The 18808-nt window shown below is 40.8% G+C and overlaps 2 protein-coding genes across 3 annotated transcripts in view; one reads left to right on the plus strand and one right to left on the minus strand.

Annotated features, from left to right (window-relative positions):
* The window catches only part of LOC308094236 (dual specificity testis-specific protein kinase 2-like), a 40907-nt gene extending 27265 nt beyond the window's left edge, over window positions 1–13642 (minus strand). For both annotated transcript variants that reach the window (XM_080440761.1, XM_080440760.1), the window contains exons 1-3: window positions 13286–13642; window positions 5477–6128; window positions 3844–3969 (exon numbers count right to left, since the gene is read on the minus strand). In XM_080440761.1, coding sequence (XP_080296887.1) covers window positions 3844–3969; window positions 5477–5602 — 252 coding nt within the window. In that variant the 5' untranslated portion in view covers window positions 5603–6128; window positions 13286–13642. The remainder of the gene's footprint in view (window positions 1–3843; window positions 3970–5476; window positions 6129–13285) is intronic.
* An 851-nt stretch (window positions 13643–14493) lies between these two features.
* Window positions 14494–17041, plus strand: tmem53 (transmembrane protein 53). The gene is made up of 3 exons (XM_080440553.1): window positions 14494–14657; window positions 14891–14994; window positions 15485–17041. Exons 1-3 carry the CDS (start codon window positions 14603–14605, stop codon window positions 16184–16186), a joined length of 861 nt encoding a protein of 286 aa, XP_080296679.1. The 5' UTR covers window positions 14494–14602; the 3' UTR covers window positions 16187–17041.
* Window positions 17042–18808: the final 1767 nt, after the last annotated feature.

Consider the following 18808-nt stretch of genomic DNA (forward strand, 5'->3'; position numbering starts at 1 on the left):
GCTCGCCTTCATTTGCACCGCATCCTCAACTCTCTCTTTAACTCCCACGTCTCTCTCCACCATTCTCTAAGGATGGAGAGAGAGTGTTAAACAGAGAGCACAAATGAACATCAAAGACCCGTTTGGCTGTCCCAGCGTGAGTCCACCTACAATCTGCTCAGATATTATCACTGTTGAGCAGAAACATTTAATTTGTTGTTTGTTATGTTTTTTAATAAACTTCATGTTTATGTCCTATTTTATACGTTGTCGCATGACAGTGTCACAAAAAAGTAGCAAAAATAGGAGATATACAAGGGCACAAGCTCACTGCTATTTTTTCCTATATTTCCCCCCCCAAAAAAGTTTTAAAACACCAATTTTAACAAGAGCTTGTGACTAAACAATAACTAACTTGAATCTGTTGGACCACAGATAATTTTTTTCTCCTCCATTTCCTGAACAGTAACGGGTTTGGACATGCAAGGTTTCCACCCGACAGTGACAATATCCACCACAGTTCCCCTCTCAAAGCACCAGCAAAATGTACAGCAAGCATCTACAATATCTATTTGCGCTTATATTATTTATCTGAGTACCTTATTCTGCATTTACAGCATTCACCTTGTGTATATTGGACATGATACATTCGATTTTTCTGTGCCTTCCTGTAATTGACCTGTTATGTGTTCCTTTCCTAGAAACAAAACCGAGCAAACTCGAGGTTAGACAACACACTCCATATTTGGGCGTAGCTGCATTGGGAACTCCTTATATGGTTATGGCTGAGTCATGAGCATGTGACATGAGCGTGACATCAGAGCACATGAAGGACATCTCCTTCATGGCACCACGGGCAGTCCTCAGTAAAGTACAGTATGAGGCTATGAGCAAAAATCAGCTGCCCGCCTACCTACCAGTACGCACTTCAGAGTCAAAATACATAATTTCCGGCGATGCTAACCTACTGAAAACCCCCTAACCTGGGGTGACAGGGCCTTCTCGGGTGACAGGGCCTTCTCAGTTGCCGCCCCCTCTCTGTGGAAGCACTTCCAACCCACATCAAAGCTGGCCCCTCCGTCACATTTTTAAAGCCGCCCTCAAAACCCACTGCTCGCTTTCCCCAGCTAATCCCCCCCGTCATGCTTATTTCTGTTTTACAGTTCTATTTTGTATTTGTTTTATGATTTCTTTTAGACACAATTTCTCATGTCTTTTGCTATTAATTAAGTTTTTATTCAATCAAATGCACCTGATGAAGCACAATAGTGAAACGTGTTGTTCAATAAAGCCATGAAACATTAAAGTAAAGGCCTTTGCAGACAGGGTGCGATTAGTCAATCAGTTTTTACCGCATGCGAAAAGACGCACGAATCGAACTGGGTTCGATTGAAGAAAAAAAACGCATCACCGCAGCCACTTGCCCGGAGCCGGTATGAGGTCATAGAGAACCATGTGTTAATTAAAGCGAAAAATCGCACCCTGTCTGCAAAGGCCTTAAGTCAGTCCATTGTGCAATTGTTTTGCCCTATGTCCTATGAAGTCAAGGAAGGCTTTACTCTATACATTTTTATTTGATCTGTTTATGCAAACAATTTTTTGTGTCCCGAAAAGCACTACATGAGTATGATGTATAATTATTGTGAAACATGACATCAGCGTACTCCATGGGGATTTACCATTTTATCTACCATATGTTTTTGGGAGATCTCAGGTTAGTGCTCCTGACCTGAGATTCAGACTAAGTAACTTAGCTACAAATTGAAACATTGTGTTCAAAATACAGACTAAAGTTAAAGTAAAAAGTGAATAAAATCTGCTGTCTATTCTCTTCACAGCAAATGTAATTATGTATTGCACAATAACTATTTTTAAAAAAATACATATATACAGTAGGACTATGTTTGCAGTTATTATTAAGCATGCATGACTATGAACTTTGCATGTTCAGCTAAAACAGGCAAGCACATGTAGCCACACACACAGCCTACATTAGATATCGCTGAGATGTCACAGTAGGACTTGCATTACAGCCAGAAGTTTAATTTTTACAATAGTTCTATGGGGTGTATAGGAGGGTCGAGGGTGCCTGTAATATATTTCTATACAAACTTTATACTTCTCTGTACAGATGCAAGCACTTATTTTCCTAGACATAAGCCCGCATTTAGTTTTTTGGCCAGCAATGTTAGTTTTCATCTGCTCTGAAGAGTTGCTGCATTTTGTATGTTATCTGGCAAAGTACACACACCAATGTTGAACACAATACTTTCACAGGATGTTTGCAAAACAGAGGTTTATAGCAAATAGCTTGACCTATGACGAAGATATTTCTAGTTATAAACAGCCAAAGATGTAAAAGTGAACATTATTTAAGAGTGGAAGTGGAATTAGGTAAACTTATTGACTGACTCTCATGAAAAGTGCTAAAAGACGATGTTAACAGATGCTAGTTGACGAGAATCCATGAAAGACTAGAGAAAGATGTAGACCAGATCACCTAAATATAGCCTACAGTAGCTGTGGGCTACCTCCAACGTATTTCCTCCTCTTCATTTTATGTGTTAGATTCATATCATCTCTGTACACCTCAAATTCTCACAAATTATTCAAATGCTCTGATCAAGCACATCCGAGATGATTTTGAACTTGAGATTAACCTCACTGACCTAGATGGTGCCTCCCACAAACTCTACTAGACCTATATATAAGCTAATTAGTCTTTTCCCCTTTAGACTTGTGCATGAGAGCACAGACAGCCCATCCCCCGCCATTCAAGTCAACTTCATTCTTGTCTTAACCCCCTTACACACAATACTGAATGAAGGGGTCTGTCTCAGACACATACATACATATACAAGCCTCTTAACCTTCTACGCAGCAGTCACAATAAGCCCACTGAAAAAGATATATAATCATTAGTCAAAGCGAGTTGGATTCATTTCACACAGAGAAATGCAAAGAAAGTTCTAACCACTGACCAATGTCCTGTTGTACTCTTCCAAAACAAACTTATCCGTGCCAAATGTTACTACTCTAATGTCTAGTATAGTACTGTATTAAAAAAAGATGAGAGAAAAGTTAACCACTTGCAACCTAGCGTCCCTATTTTAGATATGTAATTTTGAGGCGAATATTTTGGCAAATCTTCATATTATGAAGTATAGGGCTTAAATGGTTAATGCATAACTGAACTGAACATGTATGTGTGCACGTGTGTGTGCGACTGTGCGTGTGTGTGTGTGTGTGCATGCCCCGAGGGAGAGAGGGGTAAGTAACAGGGTTAACAGACACCCTTTATAAACTGCTCTCTTTGATGTGAGTGTGGTCTAACTTGACCTGAAGTGTCAAGGAAAAACTCACAAGCACAAACCCTCGCTTAGCTCTGGCTCGATCACTGTCTACAGACCACCAGGCACATCAGCATGCGACGTTAAACACAATGATGTAAGATCTTATTAGTAAAGTCAAATTAGCACTGCTAATTCTATAACATCATGGTCTTACACAAGCACTTTCCTCTAGCTTCATGTTTCCACAGTAGCATGACGTGGGTCACACAACAGGGAAAATCAATCAATCAATGAGGATAGGTTAAAAAGTCTGTGTTATGACAGCCAGTTTGAACAATTACAAAACACCCTGGGTAGATAGGGGGCTGGATGGACAGACAGATGGAAGGATCGATAGACGGCTAGGGGTATTGAACCTATTCACATTGAATTGCTCCTCCTACGTCATACCCGCCGAGGTGGGGGAAACGCCACCCCGTCCGGGTGCATGTACAGAAAATCAGATCACATGGGATAGACAAGAGGACGAAACGGAAACAACGGATTGAAGTGAAAGCTGACCCGAACCCACCTTGTAGACCTCGGAGAAGAATCCAGAGCCGATCCACTCGCACGTGAAGTCGTCGAGGCGTGTCAGGCAGGAGAAGGCACTGATGAGGGCTCTGTAGGAGGAGGAGGACGGACACACTCTGCCCCCCTGTCAGGATGAACAACATCCATTAAGACCTGAGGCCCATTCTACAAATGCCTTCTAAAATCAGTAGTTCTCACACTTTCAAAATGCTTCAACAATGTTCAAAAATAGCAGATGTGCAAGCTGTCAGGGCGGCACGAAGTGACACGCTGTGAGATGTAAAATGACATTAAAATGAAAATGGAAAATATGACAGTTTCCCGGTTTTAACTCTCTGCCATTGACGTGATTTTCACATGTTTTTCCAAAGCCCAGACCGCCAAAGACGTGTTTGACGTGTTTTTCAGTTTTTACGCTAGATGGCGCTCTTCGCTAACACATGAGTCAACATTTGACCCCAAACAGGAAATGACGTAATGACAGCGCCATCAGACTGAAGCTAAATATTCGGTGACTAGTTGAAAGGTAAGGAAAAACGCTGATTTCGATGGCAGTGGCTGGATTATTTTGGATTTACTCTGGCAGTGAATGAGTTTTTTGACACCACAGGGATGGACACCAATGACTTCAGGCTGGACATTCACATGTCCACATCTTAGAAATAAATGAGCAAACCAGTGCTACAAACTAATCCTTGCTAATCCGTCAAGATTATTTGATTAATCAATGCGAATGATTTACACAATAAAGTGACGTCAAAATAAGGTAATAAAGTACAGAATGATGGTAAATACTCATCACATTACCTCAGACATTATAGAAACTCTCGATCGGCTGGCTCGTTATCCAGATCCGAAAGCCACTATGAGAATATGTCTCAGACTATGGGCTTGATTATTGCTGGAGTCTCTTGATGCTTCTCTCTCTGTTAGTTAATGTTGCTGGAACTGCGTCCAACTAAGGCACATCGAGCCTTTTATACTGTTGGCTGTGGCCCTAATGTCCCTACGATGATGTCAGGTAGTGTGAGACATCTCCATATATGGGTCGGCCTACGTCGGTTATGCCCGAATATGGGACTATGCCGTCAGTCCTGGACATGACGGTTATCTCTATATATGGAGATCTGGGCAGAGGTTGCTGATGTCAGACTCCGTACATATGGCATGTTTATGTTTCTATGACGACTTAGCAGGTCGATTGTCTCCATCTATGGGGATCTCCATATATAGACTATTGCTGGCAAATATGCCCTGAATGTTTTCTACAGACATGTTAGTTTCATGTGTTTACCCAGCAGTTTGTTTCATTTTAGTAAAAAAATGGCACAAAGACAAGCATTGACATTTTGTTGAAGTTGTCAAATGCACAGAAATGTTTAAATGATACATTCCTGAACGGATTATTTGATTAATACAATATCGATGAAACGATTAATCAATTAACCGTTTCAGCCCTAGAGTAGAGAAACAAATAATCAAGCCGTTAATGTAATACATTATGTAATGCATTTTAAACCGGGCCAGTCTCCTTTTAGTCGACACACACTGGATGTGTTAATCTGTTATGGATGTAGTTCACAGGTCCAAGCCAGGCAGTTTATGAGTAATAGCAAATACATAACGCTGACCTGTGAAGGTGGGGCCGCGCCCATATCTCCAGCCACTCCCCCCGCGAAGCCATCTCGGTCTTCGTTGAAGCGGTCTGGTCGCATGCTGGGGAACCCGGCGATGGAGTTCCGTTTGTTCCGGTCCATGGCTTAGATGCTGGTGGTACCAGTGAGGATGGTGGCTTATTTCTCTACTGGTTTATCCCCATTAGTTACTCGGTAGAAACTAGTCATTAGTTACTACCAAAAGGTGGAAGCTTCTCTTCCTTGGAATCATAAATTGAGCAGAGCAAGTAGCAGAGCAGCAGAGCTCTGCCCCTCCAGGTTTGGGTTCTTATACCCGAGGCAGGCAGAGGTGATGAGGCCCATAGACCAGTGTTAAACTATAGCGACTACGCAGCCGTCTGTGGGGCTGTTTCTGGTGGGTCCCCACATCACAAGAGTAACAGACCGTTTTAATTGCCCTTGGTCCAAGGGGGTGACATTAACTTTTCTCACGTACAAAATGCAAATGTTCTTGCCCTATATGTTGTGTAAAAACTGTGAGTAGAATGAAACTCCAATTTAAGACCATCTGGGATCAAGAAGCCTCTGGCAAGCCCTGTTTTTTATTGCATGTGTGAGAAAATACTGGAAGAGAAGGCTTGCAAGTGTCTGGTACGCCATGGGAGATCTAGAGGAAAAAAGAGAAGAGAATGACCATGTTATTTTAATATAGGAAGTTGAGTTTACCGAGTGTTTCTGTATATGTGGGAGTATTTGTATATCCACAAAATGCTCAATTCTGTGCTGTTTGTGATCCAATATTGACAATAACAAGTCTTTTTCAGCCACTTAGGGTCAAATGTCTAAACATTGGTCTCTGTGGACACTACTCCTTTTCCAGAGATAAGATAGATGCACACAATGTTGACTAATAGATAAACACATTTACCAACACGTTTGACAATTCAAATCAACAAGACTAGCCATGCTAGTTCAGCAAATGCATGAATACAGGTGGTTGACTATCCTCTTATTTGCGACCTGATCTCATCATCACTGTTTGTTCTGGTGTCAGGACTGGTAAACTGGAGGTTCAGTCATTCTTTTAAACTTATCAACTGATTTGATGCAAGTGCATTTATCTTGCCAGTGCCAAACATGAACTACTGAAATGAATCTCCTGCTGACTATACAGCTGAATTTATGCTTATTCGAAAAGGCTGAGTGAGAGAGAGCACATGGCATGCTCTATGTGAAATAATACAGGTTAATAGACCAAACAAGATCCCTGTCTCCGTTTTGTCTGTTATAAAAGCTTGATGGCTTGATTTGAATGAATTCGCCCAGAAAATAATAAAATGCCTGAACATCACTGGCTGTGGGATAGTGAAGATACATACGGTTCTGTGTTGAGTTTATCCGTAAAGCAAGACAAGGAGTCAATCAGTTACTGACATTGACTGATTATAATCAGTCTATTATATCAATGATAATATTAATTAAATTCTCATAACCTTTCTTAGAAGCTTACTCAGATGACCGTGACCTTGACAGTTGTGATAACTTGGTGGTACCTATACCATATAAAACCCTCTAGTGTGGACCTGATGTTAGGACAGCTAAGCCTGAGCCCCAACTTTTTTTTTTTACAAGACAGGCCCATATGTAATGGCTTTAATAGGGGCAGATTGTCCAATTATAGGAGATTAGCCAAGAAATAGCCAAAGTCTTGGGCTGCTGCCATCCAAAACAAGATCAGCAGGGTACAAAGGGGACAGGGAAGGAGCCCTGTGGCTAAGGGTCTTCTTCTTCTTTTTTACATTAGTAAACAATCTGGATTCTCACATCTGTTTTTAAGAATGAATCTTAAGATGCTTTGGCAAAATACAAGAGGTGGACCAAGTGGATCAAAGATCTGGTGACACTAGAAAGGAATCTCTATTCACGTAACTCTTTGAAGCCTATTCTGTTTCAAATCTTTTTTTTATTGTGAAGCACAGGGTAGGATTATACATTTCTGTTCATATACATGGATTGCTTCCTCTTTTTTTTTTTACAAAAACAAACAGACATGTACACAAAATAGTTTTTGAAGCCTATTCTGATTTTGTTTTTTCCTTTGCTATTGTACATCCTCAGATGTTCCTGAGGTAGCATAATAAGACTTGGTTGAGAATATATAGCTGAGGGGAGAGGAATGACCTCACTCTCATTCTGAGCTCAACTTTCCAAGTGTTTGTTCACCCAGCAAGACCAACCCCTCAATAGAACTTCCAGCCTGGTGTAGGACCGAGCTGAAGATTGCGCCTTAAAGGAGCATTTCACCCCTGGAAGAAACTGCAATCACTCAATGGTAATAGTATTTGTAGTAGATAACAGTAGCACAATTTAAAATTTGCACCCTATGGCCAGAAAAATAATGAAATCTGTGTGTTTGACTAGGGTTTGACTGGACTGCTGCATTACTACAATGACCATAATGCTTTGGTGCCTTGTGGCAGGGGAGGTTCCATGTGGGTGTGATCTCCAACAATAACATCCAAACAGCATGCCAGTGTCGCCATGTCTGCTTATTATAAGCGGCTTCTTTCTAAAATGTAGTTGATATTTGGGCTTGTTTCCAAATGTTTTGATTGTTGTTTAAACCAGTGGTTCTCAAACATGTTCATGTATTTTTCCACAGACCCCCATCTGAAATTATAATTTGTGCCAGGGAGCCCCTAACAAATATGTGTCAAAAATATTCCACATTTTCCCCTTATATGTTTGTATTTGTATGTTTTGTATGTTCGGTTTGTTTGTTAGTAATGTGCTAGTCTTTTCTTTTTTTGTGTATGTTTGTTTTCATGTTCTAAAAAATCCAATAAAAAGTAAAAAAAAAAAAAAAAAAATCCACATTTTGCACTTTTTCCCCCTCAAGATTTTTTTGTAAATAGCAGATCTATGGGTCAGAACAATAGCAGAACAATGGGTCGCGAAGCGTTGTGAGCTTGTAGATCGGCAATTTTCAAATATATAATATCCCATGTCTAGGTAAAGTGCTCATGGCCTAGTTATCTTCTTTTGGGCTTGTTTTCATAGACCTGGCTGCTTATTTCTCTCACAATATCTGGCAACACTGGCTGTACTCGCGCACGTTCATCTAGTTACATATATGTCTAAGGATTCGTTAGTGATGTCATATCACTGGGACATCCTTGGTATCTTTCTGGTGTTCTACTTCCGTGTCGCATAGTATTGACATCACTGTCGAATCCTTGGTATTATGATCCTAGCCTTTGCGACGGTGTTTGTTTACCAGCGCTGCCACTCCACGCTGTATTTTTTTTTCAAGCTTGCGCTTATGAAACACTACACAGGATTATTATTTCATGTCAACATTCAAGTACAACTATCAGAAGATAACTCAGGTAAAGTAATGCCTCACTCTGCAAGGGGGTTTGCCCGCTGGCCGCAGCTAATGGGAGTGGCCGAGTGGCGAAAGAAGGTTGAACAAAGTGTTACGGGGGCTGTCGTTTGGAGCTGGTCTGACTGAGACGCGTCAAGACAACATGTAGTGCGGAAAGGAATGAGACATATCTCTCATGACGCAAATAACGTCACGAAGAATGCGAAGATTACTAGATATCTAAAAACACAGATTATTCACCAAAAAAAAACCAGGATCTTGTTTCTTGACTCCTAAACTTCATTAAAAGACCGAAAACTTCTTCCAGGGGTGAAATGGTCCTTTAATGGTGGTTTCAGCCCCATAGGAGTTTTTTGAAGTACCAATTATAAGCTTGCGGACTTAATTGAGATTTTCACAACATTCAGAGCCCTTAGCAAAAATAAATATCCATTTTGCTCTTATAACACTAGAATATTCTACAATACTGGTGCTCTACATTTAAATGTCTTTATACTTAGTTATTTGTAGAATAAATCATTCTAATAATATTATTTCAATAAAGTCAGTAGGCTCATCTGAGGGCACCAAACTCCAATGCTGGATTGGGTGTTTTGCTACTGGCCAAAATGATAGGCTTAGCCAAAACCCAAACTCCACCCTTTAAACTAAAGACATGTTAACCCCTGTGATTTTTAGCTAGTTCAGTCAATATTTGTTAGAAGAATTCTCTCCACGGGCAAAGGGTCTTGGGTCATCAAGAAGTATGGTAATCTACAACTTTGATTTGCTTCATTAGCAATGCCTGGGAGATTTAATTAACACATAGCAAAATCTTCTTCATTTATTGGCCTCATAAGCGTCAATCTTTACATGTGCAAATCGTTACTAAACATGTAATACAGTACTCTGCTTCAGGATGGTCTTCATCAAAGCAAAACCTAATGCCTGAATTATAAGCGAATAATGCTTAAATGCACCAAATAGGCTATTCAAGGCCACAGTGTGTGCACTGAATGCAAGAATGCACACACCAGCAAGCCAAACTGTTGGTGTACCCTTAAGGTCTGATCCGGAGGTGATCAGTCTCCCATTGTAACACTGATCTCTAGATAGTAGTCATAGTCAGGAAATATGTTTCCGGTGATGCAAAGACAAAGCAGAAAGAATAACAGACGACATTAATAATAATGTGAGCACATCAAGTAACAGGAGAGGCAGAACCGACATCCCAGCACAAGTGGTTAGAGATGGGGGTTGGAATGGAGAGAGTAGGGTGGGATGGTCCCATAATGACAGATTGCAAAGAGTTTATTGACATGACAAGTGTAAGAGGGGTATTTAGACAGTCAGACTTGTCCTTGTTCTTTCAGTATTACATCACATACACTAAACCCCTCTTCCAGAGTTGGACCTATTGGACAACGTGTGAGATCATCCTCTGAGTCTGAGCTACATCCTTAAAAGGATTTTCATCACCGTCCTCTTACTCTTTTTTCTCTCTGGACCGACGCATCAGTCTGTGCCTTTTTGAAAGAGTCTGACAGTAATAAAAAACTCCCTCTGCCAAGAAAAATGTAGGCTTCGAGTACCATGCCTAAGCTTTCCTATCTGATTTCAGTTTAGTTTTTCCATCTGAGCCCAGAGAGCAAGCAGGCATGCACGTTTCATCTCATTGTCACAGTCTCGGGGTGAAAGAGAACAAGTGCTGCCTAGTGTGAAATATAAATTGTTACTTCCTTTAATTCAAAGCAGCAAAACGATAAGGGACGAATGCTTTATCCACTCACCCACATTAGTGGCCAACAGAGGCCTCTTGGACACAAACAGGCAAAGACTGAACACTGGACGAAACACAAACTTCCCACGCTTACATTTCAGCCTTGCCATTCTGACCCACTGAAGTAGGCAACTGAAAATCACAAAGCCAGGCCTGTGTTCTTCTGCAGCCACTGCAGATGGGAGATGGGCAAAGCCAACAGTCTCTGTGAGGATTTACGTTACCTATAAAAGGTGGCCAACCTGTTTCTTACTAAACAACCCCCTATATGGAAAATTTTATGACAAATACCAAAAAGGCATAATCCAGTTATTGATAAGTAGTGAATAAATAAATATCCTGTCATTATTATAGGGCCAATTATCAGAAATTGGCATTTAACAGTGCAGTAGGCATTAAAGGTGATTTTTCTTTTTAACACACCAAATGTATATTACCTGATTAATATCTGATAGCTGATTTAGTCCTATTTCCAATATTTATTTCATTCTAAGCCCATAATAATAATCCCAATAGAAGTCACATACTGCCTTTAAAGCTTTATTTTTAGTTGAACAATTGAACATCATTCACTAGATATTATTATGCCAAGAAAAATAAGAATAAATGACTTAACATGATATTTTGGTGATATTGACAGGCCTTAAGAAGGCTAATATGCCGATGTGCAGAATTACGCAGCTCTTAGAATCAGCTAGATAGAATATCCCCTACAGCACACTAGCACTCGTCACTATTTTTGTTTCCCAACCATCCCCTGCTGCCCAGCGCCCACAAATGCGACTGCATGAATTCAAATCACCACACTAAAAGGAATTGTAAACGGGGCAGACTTTTCTTGGTCTGTAAAATGTGGCCTTGGTGATTTTCAAAAACAGATGGGCCATCCCAAAAGTAGCCTGAGGCCAAATGTTTCAGCAGTAGTTTAGGGGGCCCTCTCACCGTCCAGCTGTGCCCTACTGGATGGATTATAGGCTAATAGAAAATGTCAATAGTAAATCAACCTCTCTGAAGTGAGTTTGATGATGGGTTGTGCAAAGGGAGTGTGTGCAGAATATACGAGTGGCAAACAGAACACGAGACGATTACATCTTTTTTTGTTTCACAACTTTCCATCCAATCTCCCGCCGTCATGTTATGGCGGTGGTTCTCAAAGTGAGGTCCGGGGACTCCCAGGGGTCCTTGAGGGGTTTCCAGGGGGTCCCCAGATAAATGATGGATAGTTAGGAACCAGTTTGGACCCTTATGTGGTTGTAACTCTGAGAGTGTACAAATGGAACCAAATCCACCCGCAAGGGTCCATTTGGTTCCATTTGTACACTCTCAGAGTTATTGTGGTCTGTGGTCTAATGCAGGGGTTCTCAAAGTGGGGTCCGGGGACCCCCCATGGCCCTATATATATCGACTATTTTCAAAAACATTCTTGGAAAATGTTTGAATATTTTTGTCATTTTTAACACCACAAATCTTGTATGGGGGGGTCCAGCAGTCACAACATCTTTTCAGATGGGGGTCCGCGGCCAAATACACATTAATTTAGGGGTCCTTGACATGAAAAAGTGTGAGAACCACTGTGTTATGTCAGAGATAGCCACCAGCTATCACAACAATGCGTGGACGCGCCAACAAGTCCACTAAACCCACAATCAACTGATCAAGACACATTTGTAAAGCGTTGATAATTGTCATGACAGTTATTGTCTCCAGAAGACTAAAGCTTTAATCAGGGGAGGAGGAATGTTGGTTAGGTGAAACGCCCTGACGAGCACAGGGAAATGTTCATCAAATATGCAAGCTAGGTCACATTCATCCAAAGTAAAATACCTGTCCTTTACTTATCCGAGAACAATCAATTGTGGTTTCTGCCAAGATACGCGAGCAGCGGCATACCTGCCATTCCTTAAGGCTTTAAAATAATGAACTAGCAGGAACTAACTGGGGAGGGAGAATGCCTCCCTGTGCACTTTGTATTGTTATTATCATTATACAGGAAAACAAGTATTTCAATGCATTTGTGTAATTCGTTGCTGTAGATAATGTCCCACAGTCAGTTTTGGAAAAAGTACTCACATTGTTTTACTTAAGTAAAAGTAAGAAATACTCTGTTACAAGTAAAAGTCCAGATATCAAAATTTACTTCAGTAAAAGTACAAAAGTATTGGTATCAAAATGTACTTAAAAGTACTCATTATGCAGAATGTCCCATTTCACAAGTTTTCAAATGTATGAAATGTATAACATTCCTTTGAAAATAGCAGATCTACAAGCTCACAATGTAGATCGGCTATTTTCAAATAGCCAAAGTTGAAATACGCTGAAGTGGTTAATGCATGTTTTGAAACAATAATCAAAATCTGAAAAGTAATTAAAGTTTTCAAATAATTGTAGTGGAAAATGTATAATATTTGCCTCCGAGATGTAGTGGTGTAGAAGTAACTCTGTGAAGTAAAAATATTGAAAATAGGAAACACTCCAGTAAAGTAAAAAATCCTCAAAAGTGTAGTTAAGTACAGTACTTGAGTAAATGTACTTAGCTACTTTACACCGCTGTGTAGATAATGTCCCACAGCACAGGTAAGGTGAGGGCAGCCAGAGGCAAATGTAAACACTGTCTACAACAACACACACACTTAGCTTTAAGTTAAATGTTACTGCATACAAGAGAAGTTGTATTTACCTTATTCATTGGTCATGAAGTCGACAGTTCAGCCAAAGCTCCATTCCTGGCATAGAGCTGCATCTCGAAGAATCGATGAGCTGTTGCTAACTTTGTTTTGCAAGGTTGGTTGGTTTTTAGTTTGTCAACAAAAAGTCACGCTAACCCCAGCTAGCAACACACGTAACGTTAGCACGGATAAACACGCACTTTGCGTTCTGTGAGGCTGAATAACATCCCAGGACGACGGAGTAAAGCACAAAGTTTCTATCTAGTAGTAATGGCCTCCCAACGAGCAAAAAAACACTATTGTTTATTGTCGTCCGCCTAAGATCATATTTCAGCCGTTTGTTGCTGGTTTGACAGCTCTCTCTCTCTCTCTCTCTCTCTCTCTCCTCATCCAGGCACCTCCCACTGTCTCCGCCCACATGATAAGCCTATACTTTCGCAGTACGACGGTGTCGCAGGCCAAAACCAATGGGTCAAACACATCTTGTGTGTGCATGCGTGCGTGCGGGTGTGCGCGCGTGTGTGTGTGTGTGTAAATACAATATTTGTTTGACATGACAGATCATATTGAAAAGACCACAGTAAACACCCTGCACATTACTAAGGACATCCCTCGGTTCAATTCTTTGGTAACTACGCCATCTAGTGGACGTGACAGTAGCCGTTGGACGGCAGCAGACAGCAGAGTTGTGCCGGCACACTTTCGCCATCTAGTGGCCAGAAGTAGGGATAGCTGTTCCATAACAGCAGCAGACGACCCAGAGCAACCGATGAACTGTACTATGTTGCCATGTCCGCTTACTATGAGCGACTTTTCTGTGAAGTTGCTTGTAGTGTAGTTGCGGATTTGGGCTTGTTTCCAAATGTTGTTTAAAACCAATGGTCCTCAAACAATTTCATGTCAAGGACCCCCAAATTAATATGTGTTTGACCACCGACCCCACATTTAATAATATTTTGTGCCATGTTAAAATAAACAACGCATTTTCTAGTTCTACGCATCTTTTTCCCCCCAAGAATTTGTTTGAAAATAGCAGTAGCAGATTACAAGCTCACAACGCAATCTGCTCATGTGGCCTAGTCGCTTCTTTTGGGCTTATTTTCGTAGACCTGGTTGCTTGTTTCTCTCACAAAATCTGGCAACGCTGCCGATGAACTGTATCGTTCAACAAGGGGGCAGGGGGCGGGGCGGCGCTCTTCAATTCATTAGGTAACCCAGCGTTACTCACTCAGCTGAACGTCAACGATCCCCATATTAAACCATTAACCTGACAACAGCCAGATGAGCTATAAAACTGAGGAGTACAGTTGATATACAATCGTGCAGAAATGGCAGACGATGAAATAGACTACAATATCGTGTTCCCTGACGTTGTGATATCGGGTAAGCGTGTTGCTTTCGACAGAGCTTCGCTAGCTAGGTTGCTAACGTTGTCTCTCAGAGCTATTGTCACTGTATGCTTGTGCAACTACATAGCGATAGCAACGGATACATCTGAAAACATAGGAGTAGTGACATTAGTAGCACACATTTGCCCAGCAATAAACAAGAATCGTGGTCTTGCTTGTGGTTATACTATTGTATACTGATAACGGTGTGATGTTTGGTGCTTTCAGAGAGACATTGGCAGCGGACAAAGGAGCCAGTTGTCATCCTATTGGGTTGGGCTGGTTGCAAAGACAAGCACCTCTCCAAGTACAGCTCCATCTACAATGAACAGGTTGGCAAAGGACAAGAAAACCCCACATACATGACATTTCTTGTATTCCCCTTTATACACTAAAGGGAGTTGGCACCAAGGAGGTGTGGGCACCTCGATTTGAAAATTTGATTAGCTATTTTGTCCAAAATGTATTTTTTTTAGATGGTCGTAAGTAATGTGAAGTATACATCATTTGAACATGCACGGTACATCATGTATCAGACTTGAATTGACCCTTCAACTTCTTGCTTATGCCCAAGATGATTGGATATACTGTTTTGTAGCAACTGTAGAACTATTGGACCTTAATTGTGAAATGTTCAATCATGTTCTCATCATGTATACTGTACATTGCTTAAGACCGTTTTCCAAATAATATAAAAAACAAAAACATTTTGTACCAAATAGCCAATTTTACATCGAGATACCCAGACTATAGACTATATTTCTTCTTTTGTGCACTTTTTGTTCCCATTTATCATTCTCATTGACTTGTTTGTTTCTCTAGGGATGTGTCACGGTCTGCTACACAGCCCCCTTAAAGACAGTCTTCATATCCGAGTCTTTTGGCTTCAAGGAGCTGAGCAGCACAGCCCTCAAACTGCTGGAAGTCCTCTATGACTACGAGGTGGAAAACAGCCCAATATTCTTCCACATATTCAGCAATGGTGGTTTCATGCTGTACCGTTATATTGTAGAGCTCCTGCACAGTGACAAACAGTTCAGCTCTCTGCAAGTGGTTGGGGCAGTAGTGGATAGTGCCCCTGGAAGTGGGAACGTCCAGGGGGCCCTGCGTGCACTGAGGGCCACCCTAGGGCCCAAAATAAACCCCATTCTGAGGTACATTCTCCTAGTCCTTTTTGCGGTAACTGTTTTCCTTCTACGAGTGGTGCTGTACCCTATCACAAAATATATCCATAAGAACCACTATGATGCCCTGCGAGAGAAGCCTCCCAACTGGCCGCAGCTATATCTCTACTCCAAAGCTGACCAGGTGATCCGGCACAGAGATGTGGAGCTCATGGTGGAGACCCTGACTCAGAAAGGCGTCCCTGTGGACAGCTTTGACTTTGCTTCCACGGCACACGTTAGCCATTTCCGAGAGTTCCCAGAGCAGTACACTCTGAAGTGCCGCAATTTTTTGCTTGCCTGCATGAAGGACTCAGAAGGGACAGAAATCAAAAAGAGACACCATGTTCAGAAAGAGTGATGCTTTCCTGGTTGTTTTCTCTCTTACGATGTAGCTTCAGTTAGTATGTGTTTTTACTGTCAGAGGTCTTGAATGTTGGTGTTATAATGATCCGTAAACTTTGGTGACACTGACAATTTAGTAGTTAAATGATCATGGCAGAGTTTTTCCCACCGAAAGCACAGCTAGCTCTACAGAACTGACCTAGCTTTTTTTTTTAATTACTTTCAGACGTTTTCCTTTGATCTGGGTTTAATCTATGTCTGTGTAATAGACCTCCAATTGTAACTTCTAAGGACTAGAAATGTGGTACAAAGTCTATCCTGCGCTACTTGTATTTGCAGCACTACTGTCATGTAACAGATGTTAAGGCAACTAACTGTACACTGAGAAATGGAAACTTAAAAATGTTGAATATTACAAATGAAGGTAAAATGGCGTAAACCTCCGGTGAAATTAGTTGGATTTTAGGTTAGTTAGAATCTAAAACTAAGCAGGCTGGGTATTGAAAAATTACATACTTCATTACAAAATCTCCATGTAACTTTTAAACAAATAAAAAAAAATGCACAATTCTGATTCTACTTTGAAAGACTTATGGCACATGAATGTTAAATGAAAATATATTGTAATTTATTCTAACGAGGCACTTGAGAAAGATATTGTAAACGCTGTATGTAACAGTAGTTTAAGTTTTGGAAGCTTTAAAACTGTAATTGGGTCAAAATATATAACAATTCCCAGCCCTGATAAGTGGTACACAAGTGATTTATAACAATGGAAAAAAAGTGTTAGACTATGAATGTATATGTTCAACACTGACTAAATGTGTTTTTTCTAACTAATGTGCCTTCAATAAATGAGAATAACCATTGAATAGTATGTCACATTTTGAATGCTAAAGAGTTTGGATACACACCACATCATTTTGAACTATTGTCCATTTTTGGTAATTTTACAGTGTAGCAGAAAACTGACCCACTAAAACCAAAAGGCAATTCACTCTTCAGCAGGTCACTCTTCAAACAATGTCCCAACTTCTAACATCAGACAATACAATGGAGTCCGAGACCTTTTTGGAGCCCATGAGAATATTCTGCCACCAACATTCGTGGACTGAACAGTGAGTAGGTCTGTGTGGGTGCTTGCGAGCAAGTACAGTAGGCTATAGTTTGTTGTTGTATTGTTATTGTGTGCGTTGCTTGTGAGCGAGAATAGTTTATCGCGGTATCTATTTTATGGTTTATTGTTGTGCACTTTTGTACTTTTTTACTCTTTGCTGCTGTAACCCCCCCCCCCCCCCCCCCCCCCAAGAATACATATACGCTCACTTACTGTCATTGGGTGACATGGAATAAACTGTTAAATGTAGATATATATATATATATATATATAATATGAGAATATGTACAGCAAGGCGGTGGAGGAAAGCCAGAAGCAGAACTACTGGGAGTAGTAACAAAATAATGTCATGGACAACTCAACTGGTGATGAGAGCAGCAGGGGTTGGACTTGGACAGAGTGCATGCCAACTACATAGAGAAATCCTCAAAGAAATATCTCACATCATCATTTATACTCAAGTCTGCAATTGCTGTGCAGTGTGAGGTAATGCAACCCACTGAACCCAGAAAGATATGGCTAGATTACAGATGGCACTGACTAAACAAGGGAGTCAGGAGTGTTTTGCAATGTGGTTTTGAAAAGAGGGTAAGGGCCCTCCACCTCCACAACACTCCACAGTTGAATGGCCTGGCCTATAAAGTAGTCTAACAGAACTAGAGAGAGAATCTCTACCTGTCTAATAAGTCTGATTCAGATCAACCTACTACTAAAATAATACACTCAGTTAAAGTTAATACATTTCACTTTGTGGTGTTCCTGATCAAACTAATAAAGCAATGTCACGGAAAACATACTATTTTTTAAATTATTGTAATTAAAAATAATCATTATCATAATAATAATGATTAATATAATTAATTGGTAACTGCTGTGTTATCTTGTCCGATGAGGCAAGGCGGGCATTGCACGTTTGGCAGATGGAATGACTTCCTCCATTTGTTCAGCAGTCCTCTTACACCCCCTGCTGGCCTGGCAGAGGTGTCTACTGCAGTGCATCATGTTTTCATGTCAAGGACCCCCATCTGAAAACATCTCAAAATTATTCAACATTTTCCTTTTTTTTTGATTTTTCTAAACATATTTAAAAATAGCAGATGTGCAAGCTCGCAGCACTGAGCTGTATATCTGCTATTTTTTGAATAGTCAACGTATAAGTGGTTAAAATGACTTTAACCAATTATTAAATAATTGGTTTAACCAACATTGAGACTGGACGCACAGGACGCACAGGTGATTGTTTCATGCAATCAATTCCCAACATAATTGTTTCGGGGTGCGCTGGTTTCAGTGCATTCAACCTCCTCTTGTCTGTTGGCTAATGAGGCGCTTTTTAGCGAGACCTGACGGAATGGGTTTCATTTGGTGCCGGCCTGCGCGCGCATACTGGTTCTTATCAGTGTGACGTCGTCTGTTAAGGGGTCTATTCAATAATTCGCTGGAACCCCCTCAAGGACCCCGGCCGGGTCCCAGGACCCCACTTTGAGAACCAATGGTCTACACGCTACTAGTTCCTCTTCT

This window comes from Gymnoscopelus braueri (genome assembly GCF_963280865.1).
Source record: "Gymnoscopelus braueri genome assembly, chromosome: 10".
Classification (NCBI taxonomy): domain Eukaryota; kingdom Metazoa; phylum Chordata; class Actinopteri; order Myctophiformes; family Myctophidae; genus Gymnoscopelus; species Gymnoscopelus braueri.